The 12,131-nt window shown below is 46.0% G+C and overlaps 1 protein-coding gene across 1 annotated transcript in view; it reads left to right on the top strand.

Annotated features, from left to right (window-relative positions):
* STYXL1 (serine/threonine/tyrosine interacting like 1) overlaps nucleotides 1-11,844 on the top strand; it is a 38,128-nt gene extending 26,284 nt beyond the window's left edge. The window contains exon 9 of the mRNA XM_040336857.1: nucleotides 11,538-11,844. Coding sequence (XP_040192791.1) covers nucleotides 11,538-11,669 — 132 coding nt within the window. The 3' untranslated portion in view covers nucleotides 11,670-11,844. The remainder of the gene's footprint in view (nucleotides 1-11,537) is intronic.
* Nucleotides 11,845-12,131: the final 287 nt, after the last annotated feature.

The raw sequence follows: 12,131 nt of genomic DNA, 5'->3' as shown, positions 1-12,131 counted from the left end.
GCTGTACGTTTTTATTGATGCACACAGCTTATGGAGACACAGCTTTAGTCCCTGCACACAAGAGTGGTTTTATAGGATGCTGTAAGGGAAAGGAGCCATCAAACAGGAAATCTAGGGCGGCAGTCATGGCACCATAGGCAGTGATTAAAAGAAAAGCTGAATACTCAGTAGATAAGGAAATGAGGCTTTAATATTACTTTAATCAGTTTTAAACATTTAGATACTCAAAACTTGGATACAAATGAAGCTCTGGGTGACAGATTTTATGCGGTTAAACACTGATGAAGAGTTACAACATTGCAAACTGCCTTGTGTGCAGGCCTGGTTTTACTCCCTTTGCCGCCCCAAGGCCCGGTCCTTCAATGCCGCCCCCCCCCCCCACACACACATCACATGGGGGAATCCCCAGAGAGCCCCCCCTACATCATGGTCCCCAGAGAGCCTCCCCTCTTACATCAGGGTCCCCAGAGAGCCTCCCTCCTTACATCAGGGTCCACAGAGAGCCTCCCTCCTTACATCAGGGTCCCCAGAGAGCCTCCCTACTATGTAAATGCGGGGGGCGGCCGCGAAAACCGTGATGTCGCCGCAGGAGCGGCGCCGGCCATGCCGCCCCTGCACCACTGCCGCCCCGAGGCCTGGCCTCGGTGGCCTTGTAGCAAATCCGGCCCTGCTTGTGTGTGGGCTGTGTACTGTTGGCACTATATAGCTATTGATCTATGTATAGATACTCTTTCAAATTTTAGGTGTTCCTATGCACAGAAGCCCCACTGCTTCATTCCCTATCTAAACTCTGAAATTATAAAGTAATTCTAAAGCTCTCCAATCCAAAGCAATGGCAACGTTAGTAGAGGAGGTCATGGTGATGGTGAGTCACAAATGATGGCATTAATATGACTATTTGCTTCCTAGTAAGAATGTAAAAACGCATAAAAGTATGTACCTATTTGTTTAAAAAAAAAAAAAGAGTTCCAAAAAGCAGAAGATGGCTGCACACAAAATGGACAAATATGTCTAACAGACAGCATTTCTGTAAGATACTGACACCTACTGGCTGCTTTCGTTTAAAGCATCACCTAGATGTTTTTTTTTTTAATTATTATTAGCCAGTCTGCTTTAAAAAAAAAAACAACAAACAAATGTTCAGCCATACATTGGAGGTGGATTAAGGAATCCTCCCTGCTGCGTAATTGTATTATAACAACAGAGACTGTTGCAGCCGATTGTCTGCAGTGCTGATCAAATGAAACATTTTCAACATTCCCGTTCGAGAGAAGCCGATCATTAGAATTCATTTCAATCTATCTATGGCAAACTTTAGATTTTCTAATTATTAGTGTTCATTTCAATATCACAGCCTACTGGCTTTGGCTGAAAATAAGTACAGGTGCTACTGGAATGTTAGTGAATGGTTTAAAGAAGAGTAGAGGGAAAGACCAAGAGGGAGCCGTAGAACTGTATATTTTGCTGGAAAATAAAAACTTTGAGGCTGACTTACTTAAAGGAGAAGCTAATTTGGCTGTACTTCTCCTGTGGATCATAGGAGTGCAGTTCGTTCTGCACTCCTGTGACCCATTTTCAGCAGAGAGCGGGCTGATGTCACAGAGCCGGTCCAGGCTCTGGAAAGATTGTGACCATATGGTCGGAATCTGTCCACATGTTTGGACCGGCACCCGACTCAGCCTCTCAGTGTGGCTGCTCCCGCCCACCCCACAGCCCAGCGCTTCTGACAGTCACCAGCTCTCTGCTCATGGAGCTCTGAGAAATAAGCGATTAGTGGTGTTTGATCACTCGATTCTCAATGTTAGAGGCGGGGGACAGATGCAGTATCGGAGCTATGCTGCATCCACCTAGGTAAGTATGGTTCAAGAAAACAAGTCTTTCCCATGCTTCTCTTTTAAGGCGTTGAGAATTGGCAGTCACAAAATATTGCGAATATTCACTTCATTTTATTCAATCGTGTGAAAAGAAAACATCTGTTCACTTCTTTGCTTTTCACAGATTTGATGCTTGAAGTGAATATTGTGAGTGAGGATTGTCAACTTATTTAGGAAATCTGACCACTTGTGTAGGTGCCTGTGGCCATGGGGGGAGCATTTTAAAAAGCTGTGTGCCAGCAGTGGACTTTTTCCAAGACAATAAACATCATTGTGGCTTTCGTAAAGGGAGGTCCAGCCATGGCTGGCAGCAGGGCCAGATTAAGAACATCATGGGCCTGGTGCTGAGGATTTTGGTGGAGCCTTTTATAAATAATAATTAAATAAATAAAAATGCAAACTATTTTTTGTTATAACAAATTAAGTTAAAGAGAGAAAGAGAGGGGTGATGGGAGAGAGAGATAGAGAGACAGCGAGAGAAGAGAGAGAAAAGGGATGAGAGAGAGAGGTGAGGATCAAGGGAGGGAGGATGAGAGAGAGAGGGGGGTGAGAGAGAGAGGGGGTGAGAGAGAGAGAGAGGGTGAGAGAGAGAGGGGGGATAAGAGAGAGAGGATGCGCATTAGCATGCGTGGGAATGACATCAACACAGCCCGGCCGCAGGTACAGAACCCAGAAGGAAGACCGGGTGATGATGGAAGCCTCCCAGGCCCCACCGGATTGATCACAGCACAGCACTGGAGGGCTCAGTCTGACAATTTAACTGTACCCTAATGTTCAAATATGCTGTGCATACTTGTACATTGTGGCATAACCTACCTCAGGGCCTCGAAAAAGTAGTAATGTTAGCAAAGTTTACTACGGATTTAATATCACAGATCCCAGGAGCCTCTCATGGGGCCCCCTCCTGATCCAGTGGCCCTTGGGCAGTGCCTAAGTGCATAGTTGCCAACATTTCTAAAATATTTTCAGGGACACTTTTTTTTACAAGTGCTATATTTAGAGTAGCTGACATCCCCTATGTTCCTCTATACATCACAAAATTAAATGAGTACTGTGATACATTTGCCTATATGTCTCAGTTTACTGCTCCCTGCTAGCCAGGTTATTGATGTGCTAATGTCCCCTCACTATTTCTAAAGGTTAATTGATCTATTGTGTTGTGTGAAGGAGAGCTGGGTTTAAGTGGCTTGTGTTAATTATTCTGATTGCTTCATTGTGGTAATTATCTCTCTATATGCGGGGTCGAGCGGTCTGGTTGATGTATTCAGTACAGCTAGTACTCAGCGTCATTGATGTCATTGTCTAAAGAAAATGTGTTTTCAGCATCGGCCCCGTCGTGTCTACCTAGTCATCTGTATGGAAGCCCCAGTGTGAGGGGGGCGGAGATTTGTCATTGTAACAGTTTTGGAAATGACATATAAGCTGTGTGTTATAACATTAAAGGCTGTGTTGTTCAAGCAGTAAGCTGGTCTCATGTGTGGCTTTCTGGGCGATTCCAGGGATATCCCTCCTCGTGGAATATTGGGGTGATTTTCGTTATGGGAAGAAGGGAACGTTGACGGGGATATCATACCGATACCGTCACAATTGGTTGGTAGCGGTGGGATTTTTCCCTTCTATTCCCCTTCACACCCGGATTCCAAGCAGACACTGGAAGAACTACTGGAAGTTCGTGGAAGGATTGCTAGCAACAAAACCAAGCGGGTCATCATAGCAGAATCAATGGAGCTAGACCAGGAGGACGGGATTGCAGCAACGCCAGCAGTACAAGAGATGGAGACACCAGTGATTCAGGAGGAGGAATCGCCAGCCAACAAGCTAATGAGAGAGAAGCTAGCGTGGTTCGGCCCGAACCCAACGCCAGATGTGGTACTGAAAGTGATGGACCTGTTAGTAAACGCAGAGCTACAGAAGGATAAAGAAATAAGAGACGCAGAGCTACAGAAGGATAAACAAATAAGAGACGCAGAGCTACAGGAGGATAAAGAAATAAGGGACGCAGAACTACAGAAGCATAAACAAATAAGGGACGCAGAACTACAGTTAAAACTGGCAGCAGTCCAACAAGCAGCCGCACATTCTCCAAACAGTGAGTACAGCACAGCAGACGCAAGGAAGATTCCGTTTAGCGCTTTTAAAGCTTTTGATGAAAAGGACTGTGAGATTGATAACTTCCTGGCAGATTTTGAGAGACAATGTAACCTGCACCGAATAGCTAGAAGAGAGTGGGTTGCAATATTGTCAGGCAAACTGTCAGGCAAAGCTTCTGATGCTTTCCGGACCGTGCCAGATCAGGATATCCATAGCTACGCCAGGGTTAAAGAAGTGCTCCTGGCTCGTTATGCAGTAACCCCAGAGTCCCACCGACAGAAGTTCAGGGACTCACGCAAAACCACGAAAGACTCTTATGCGGAATGGGCATGCCAATTGTCCCGGTCGGCCTCTAACTGGGCTAACAGCAGCCAGGCCACCACCGCAGAGGACATTTTGCAACTAATGCTCCTGGAGCAATTTTACAATCACATCCAGACGGACGTCAAAGATTGGGTGAGAGATCGCAGGCCCATGACTCTACCAGAGGCCGCGAAGTTGGCGGATGAATATGCAGATACTCGCAAGACGAACCAGGTCACACCACAGGAACAACCTCCACGACCAACGGCGCCCTCACACCCACCAACCGCTAGATACCAACCTCCTAACAGACCGGTGACATCTAGCCCTCGCTATCATCGCCAGGAGGGCAACGAACAACGCTGCTTCCGGTGCAAACAGCTGGGTCACTTCAAGCAGAATTGCCCCATGAATGACAACACCAGGTCAAATTGGTCTCAACCTGGGTACCGCCCACCAGCAGCAGCCCATTGTGTAGACTCGGCTTGGGATCCAAAGGAGCTGGGTCAGGAAGAACCATTGGGCACCCCTTACGAAGCCCTCATGGTACAATCTGTTATTACGGACAACAGGGAACACCATTGTCAGCTGGTCATGGGCGACAGCCCTGAGCCGGAGGGGCCCTGGAGGGAGCTGGGCAGAAAGAGGCACCGCCGGCCACCCTTCAAGAAGAAGAGGTCCTGGAAGCCGTATAACAAGCTGACCTGGGAGGAGAAGAAGCGACTGGAGGAGAGGGAGTCGCAGCGGGCGTCCCAGATGCGTGCCGAGATGTTCGCCAAGGGCCCACCGGTGGCCCCTTACACCACCACCCAGTTCCTGATGATGAAGGACCACGTGGAGAGCCTGCAGGACATGAGCAAGCAGGAGCTGATCCGTGAGTACATAGAGCTGGAGGAGTGCATAAGCCGCATGGAGGAGGAGAACAACCACCTGAGGTCACAGCAGCATGAACTGGAGATGGAGCTGGAGAAGCTCCAAGAGGAGAACCGGCGGCTGCGGAGGGAGCAGGGGGTGGCTGACCTTATGGGGTTCTGATTCCCTTCCCCCCCCCCCCCCCCCCGGACTCTGAGCACCAGTGCTACAGCATTTCAACAAATATAACTTTTTCTTTTTATGAATCTCCTGGGATTGTCACTTCAGAGCCATAACCTGCCCCCTCCCATAGTGGGACACCTAGACGGCGGCGCACAGACCCATTCGCTGTCTTCACACTGACTTCTGGTGACTTTGCAGATCGCACAAAGACTTGGGGACTGACCGGCGTGTGATCTGACGACCCGGTGACATACCTGAGTCTGAAGCAGTTGCCAAGGGAGGTCAGTCATGCCAAACGGAGTTAACCTCTGACTAATAGCTCTGAACCCGTCAACCCTACTGGACCAGGGAAGGTCCAACCGGGTTTGCCGGAGCAGGGAGCAAAAGGGGGGCCATTGTGATACATTTGCCTATATGTCTCAGTTTACTGCTCCCTGCTAGCCAGGTTATTGATGTGCTAATGTCCCCTCACTATTTCTAAAGGTTAATTGATCTATTGTGTTGTGTGAAGGAGAGCTGGGTTTAAGTGGCTTGTGTTAATTATTCTGATTGCTTCATTGTGGTAATTATCTCTCTATATGCGGGGTCGAGCGGTCTGGTTGATGTATTCAGTACAGCTAGTACTCAGCGTCATTGATGTCATTGTCTAAAGAAAATGTGTTTTCAGCATCGGCCCCGTCGTGTCTACCTAGTCATCTGTATGGAAGCCCCAGTGTGAGGGGGGCGGAGATTTGTCATTGTAACAGTTTTGGAAATGACATATAAGCTGTGTGTTATAACATTAAAGGCTGTGTTGTTCAAGCAGTAAGCTGGTCTCATGTGTGGCTTTCTGGGCGATTCCAGGGATATCCCTCCTCGTGGAATATTGGGGTGATTTTCGTTATGGGAAGAAGGGAACGTTGACGGGGATATCATACCGATACCGTCACAAGTACTAATAATGGGGCAGAACAAATGAGGACCGAGAAGATTTCCATTAGTTATACTAACAAAAGTGTGTCCATTCTAGAGCTGGTAACATTGAGGATATTCAGTATAATTTTAAAGAACTGTTTTGGTGGGTTAGAGGCATAGGGGAGGAGTATGGATGGTATAAAAGTGGGAAGTATGTGCAGGTTGGGAAGAGGAATGTGGAGAGTCTAACAGTGGGCACTATGTACAGGAGAGGAGTGCGGAGGGTATGACAGTAGGGCGGTATGTACAGGAGAGTAGTGTGGATGGTATGATAGTGGGCAGTATGCGCAGGAGAGGAGTGTGGAGGGTATGACAGCCGGCACCATGTACAATAGACGAGTTTATGAATGTGGGCAGTATGTACAGGAGAGGAGTGTGGAGGGTATGACAGTGGGCAGTATGTACAGGAGAGGAGTGTGGACGGTATGATACTGAATGAGCATGTACATGAGATGAGTGTGGAGGGTAAGACAGTGAGCAGTATGTACAGGAGAGGAGTGTGGAGGGTATGACAGCAAGCAGTATGTACAGGAGAGGAGTGTGGAGGGTATGACAGCAGGCACAATAGAGGAGCAGTGGGCAGTATGTACAGGAGAGGAGTGTGGATGGTATGATACTGAGCACTGGAGGTATGTACATGAGATCAGTGTGGAGGGTAAGACAGTGAGCAGTATGTACAGAAGTAGAGTGGGGAGGATATAACAGTGGGCAGTATATAAAGGAGAAGAGTGTGGAGGGTATGACAGGGGCACTATGTACAGGTAAGGAGGATGAAGGAATCTGGGAATGAAAAATTTAAAGGTTTGTGGAAGGATGTTTAGGGACTGCGTAGTGGTTAAGCGGGCCATACATGGATTAAAATGAAGCCAATAAAGCAGAGACCAGCCATAGTCGATCTATGTATGGGCAAGCTGGTTTTACACAAGTCAATCTATTAATCGACTTCAGTACAACCAGCCTGTTAGGTTTTTCCCAAAACAATCATTGCTGCCAGCAATAGTTAGCAACACTGATCATTGTACGCACTGGCAGAACACAATAACACTGCAGGAGTGATTCCCCCATCCACAGGTCAGCAGGTGAGAGGGTGTGTGGGGACAGGCTGGGGAGAGATACTAGTCAGTCCTTGGGAAGGCCCTGGCTAGTATCAGAGCCAGATACACACAGGTTACATACGCCACGATCGTTATAGTGAGAGCAATAATTCTAGCACTAGACCTCCTCTCTAACTCTAAACACGTAACCTGTAAAATTTAAAGCATCGCTTAGTATACAAAAAAAATCGTGCTAACTTTAGTGTTTTTTTTTTATAAATGAAACAGTTGCTTTCCAAAAGAAATATGTCTGCTAAAACAATATATATAATGTTTGGGGGTTCTGAGTAATTTTCTAGCAAAAAAATAATTATGATTTAGGAGAGAAGTGTTATGTGATGTTTCGGCGAGCTACAGCCCCCAAAGTCGATCCTTTTTTTTGGGGGGGGGCAAATGAGCCTATCTTGAGTAAGGGGCCTGGAGCTGCAGCTCCAATAGCCCCTATGTTAATCCGGCCCTGGTTGGCAGTGAGTGCTGCTGCAGTGACCTGTGAGTGCTGTTTTTCCAGCTGTCACACTTCCTGGGCCAGATTCAGAGACGAGATATGACGGCGTCAGTGGCGGCCCGTCCATAGGGGCGCCCGGGCGCCGCCCCCCATCACACAGTCAGTAAAAAAAAAAAAAAAAAAAAATGTTTTTTTTAAATCTGTCCCTTTAAGAAATTTTTTTTTCCCAAAAAAGGGACTTATGTCCGCGCGCCGGACGCCGGGAACAGTCCTTTAGGAGTAGCACCACGTCTGTGCAATCACGGGATTGCAGACGCGGCGCTACATTGGCACAAAAAATATGCCTTTGTGGCGCTCTCCATCGCGCCACTTGCTTCTGGCGCGATGGAGTGTATTGTTATGGCCGGGCGGGTGCATACACTGTCTGTGTGCACCCGTCCGTCTCTGTGCTCGTTCCGACGTCACTGGAAAAACCGGAAGTGACGTCGGGTCAGCTCGAGCTCACTGCGCCCGACCGAGGAACAGGTAAGCCTGCCTGTCTCTACATCGGCAGCCGCTTCACAGCTGCATTCAACCCCTCCATCGATTTCCATTATCGTATTTCCACATTCGTATTTGGCCCCCCCCCCCACTTATTCAAAGTTTGTTTCTTCTATTGATTATTCTTCGGCGGCACCCCCCCCCCCCCGCTTATTCATAGTCTTTTATTGCATTTAATATTCGTCGGACCACCCACCCCCCGCTTATTAAAACTCTTTTTTTTTGTAATATTCGGCGGCAACCCCCACCCCCTGCTTATTCAGCGGCTGGCATCCACCCTCCACCCCCCCCCCCTGCTTAATCCAATTTCTTTTTTATATATTTTTTTATATTTTTTTTAAATATTTTTTAATATTTAATATTCAACGAATATAATGCCAGGCAACAACACCCCCCCCCCCCCCAATCAATGTATTTTTATTTAATATTAGTTAAATATATTAAGATTATTAACAGTTTATTTTTTATATTTGATTCAATTTAGCATTAAGTATAAAAAAAGTTTTTTTTTTAATAACTGGGGGGGGGGTGGTCTGGTGGGGTAGTGTTACCGCCCGCTGTAGTGTTACTTGTGCTGTAATGAATTTTTACATAGAAAATAAATGTTGTTAATAAATGGGTAAATGAATTATAAAAAAAAGATTTTTCCAATAACGGTTATTAAAAAAATCTTTTTTTTATAATTCATTTACCCATTTATTAACAACATTTCTTTTCTATGTAAAAATTCATTACAGCACAAATAGCGGGCGGTAACACTACCCCACCAGACCACCCCACCCCCCCAGTTATTAAAAAAAAAACTTTTTTATACTTAATGTGCAGGGAAAATATCGGCCGTCAACACCACCCCACCCCCCGCTTGCAAATTGTCCTGCGACTTGGGACTGGAAAGTTGGAGGATAAGTTGGACCCGATGATTTCCAATGAGAACTGTTCATATCTGTGCAACTTTGAAGTAGTCCCTGCATTACTTTTGTCCCACTTTGATGTGACTTGAGGTCCATAGACCTCCAGAATACATAGGCATTGCTTCAAGTCGCTGCAAAATCGCACCAAAAAATTGCAGAATCTTGCGACTTTCAGGCTAATGCAGTCTGAAAGTTGCACAATTCTACTGCAATTCTGATGTGACTTAAAGCAATGCCTGTGTATTCTGGAGGTCTATGGACCTCAAGTTGCATCAATGTGGGACCAAAGTAATGCAGGGACTACTTTGAAGTCGCACAGATATGAACGGTTCTCATTGGAAATCATGGGGTACGACTACGTCATGCAACATTTAAGTCCCAAGTCGCAGGACAAGTAATTCCTGCAGTCTCTGGTAATCTTGTGCAGTATGTCCGCAGTCTCTGGTAATCTTGTGTAGTATGTCCGCAGTCTCTGGTAATCTCCTGCAGTATGTCCGCAGTCTCTGGTAATCTTGTGCAGTATGTCCGCAGTCTCTGGTAATCTTGTGCAGTATGTCCGCAGTCTCTGGTAATCTTGTGCAGTATGTCCGCAGTCTCTGGTAATCTCCTGCAGTATGTCCGCAGTCTCTGGTAATCTCCTGCTGTATGTCCGCAGTCTCTGGTAATCTTTTGCAGTATGTCCGCAGTCTCTGGTAATCTCCTGCAGTATGTCCGCAGTCTCTGGTAATCTTTTGCAGTATGTCCGCAGTCTCTGGTAATCTTCTGCAGTATGTCCGCAGTCTCTGGTACTCTTGTGCAGTATGTCCGCAGTCTCTGGTAATCTTGTGCAGTATGTCCGCAGTCTCTGGTAATCCTGTGCAGTATGTCCGCAGTCGCTGGTAATCCTGTGCAGTATGTCCGCAGTCTCTGGTAATCTTGTGCAGTATGTCCGCAGTCTCTGGTAATCCTGTGCAGTATGTCCGCAGTCTCTGGTAATCTTGTGCAGTATGTCCGCAGTCTCTGGTAATCCTGTGCAGTATGTCCGCAGTCTCTGGTAATCCTGTGCAGTATGTCCGCAGTCTCTGGTAACCTTGTGCAGTATGTCCGCAGTCTAATCTCCTGCCCATTTCGAGTCCTTCATTACTAACAGTGTCATATTTTAGTTTGTTTGCACCGATCTGTAAGGCTGCGCTATATACCATGATTTGTGATGCTGGGGCTATATACTCTGTGCTGTGACGCTGAGCTGTATACTCCTGACATTGAGTGGAAGCAAGTGGAATACAGGGGACGGAGTGGTGGATTCTATAAGGGGTGTGGCTTATGAGAAGTGGGAGGGACCAAATGTGGAAGGGCGGGGTATTGCGCCCCCCCATCATAAAACTTCACCAGCCGCCACTGGACGGCGTATCTCCTGATACGCCGTCGTATCTCTGAGTGCGGTCGGTCGTATCTATGCGCCTGATTCAGAGAATCAGTTACGCATAGATATCCCTAAGATCCGACTGGTGTAAGTGTCTTACACCGTCGTATCTTAGGCTGCATTTTCAGGCTGGCCGCTAGGTGGCGCTTCCGTATGTTTACACAAGGAATATGCTAATTAGGTAGATACGGCGATTCAGAAACGTACGTTCGGCCGGCGCAATTTTTTACGTCGTTTACGTTAGGCTTTTTTCGGCGTATAGTTACCCCTGCTATATGAGGCGTAGCTAATGTTAAGTATGGCCGTCGTTCCCGCGCCGAGTTTTGAAATTTTATGTCGTTTGCGTAAGTCGTTCGCGAATAGGACTGGACGTAATTTACGTTCACGTCAAAAGCAATGACGTTTTGCGGCAGATTTTCGAGCATGCGCACTGGGCCGTTCAAAAAAAAACGTAAAATACGCGGGGTCAAAGCAAATTTAAATAAAACACGCCCCCAACATCCCCATTTGAATTAGGCGGGCTTACGCCGGCCCACATACGTTACGCCGCCGTAACTTAGGGCGCAAGTTCTTTCTGAATACGGAACTTGCGCCCAAAGTTACAGCGGCGTAACGTATCTAAGATACGTTACGCCGGCCGGATAGATACGCTCAGGTATCTGAATCCGGCCCCCTGAGTCCAAAGAAAGTCCGAGGCATGGCACTAACATTACACACAGCTATGGACTCATTTTGCTTTATCATACCGTCAAATGACATTCCATTCATCTTTTTATTTTATTTTAAATACACATGCAGATTGTATTTAGTCTTCGTACCAAATGCAAACTGGATTATCTTAGGTTGATTTACCTCAATGAGGACACTTATTGTTGTTTTTCTTTTCAGGAAGCTTGGAACCATGTTCATAAATGCAAAAACAACATGAGACCAAACAGAGGATTTGTGCAGCAGCTCTCAGAATGGGAAAAGACAATTTTGGGACAGCAGTTCACAGATATAGGAGATCCAAAGTTTTAATGGCCTTCGTGTTATTTAAAATCAGGAACAACTCTAATCATTTAGTCACTGTAGTATATTATTCAACATGAGATTTCAACCACCAGGCATCCACATTTTAAAAACATGTGAAAAAATGCATGCGCTTCGTTAATAACTACTTTGAAGCAACAATGTAAATAGTATACTGGGCGGTCATGTAAATAAATATATATATATATATATATATATATATATATATATATATATATATATATATATATATATATATTAGCTCACAAAAGTGAGTACACCCCTCACATTTTTGTAAATATTTTATTATATATTTTCATGTGACAACACTGAAGAAATTACACTTTTCTACAATGTAAAGTAGTGAGTGTACAGCTTGTATAGCAGTGTAAATTTGCTGTACCCTCAAAATAACTCAACACACATCCATTAATGTCTAAACCGCTGGCACCAAAAGTGAGTACACCCCTA

Source organism: Rana temporaria, chromosome 2, assembly GCF_905171775.1.
Source record: "Rana temporaria chromosome 2, aRanTem1.1, whole genome shotgun sequence".
Taxonomy (NCBI): Eukaryota; Metazoa; Chordata; class Amphibia; order Anura; family Ranidae; genus Rana; species Rana temporaria.
The sequence above is the reverse complement of the archived record's forward strand: the minus strand, read 5'-3'. Positions and strand labels throughout refer to the sequence as shown.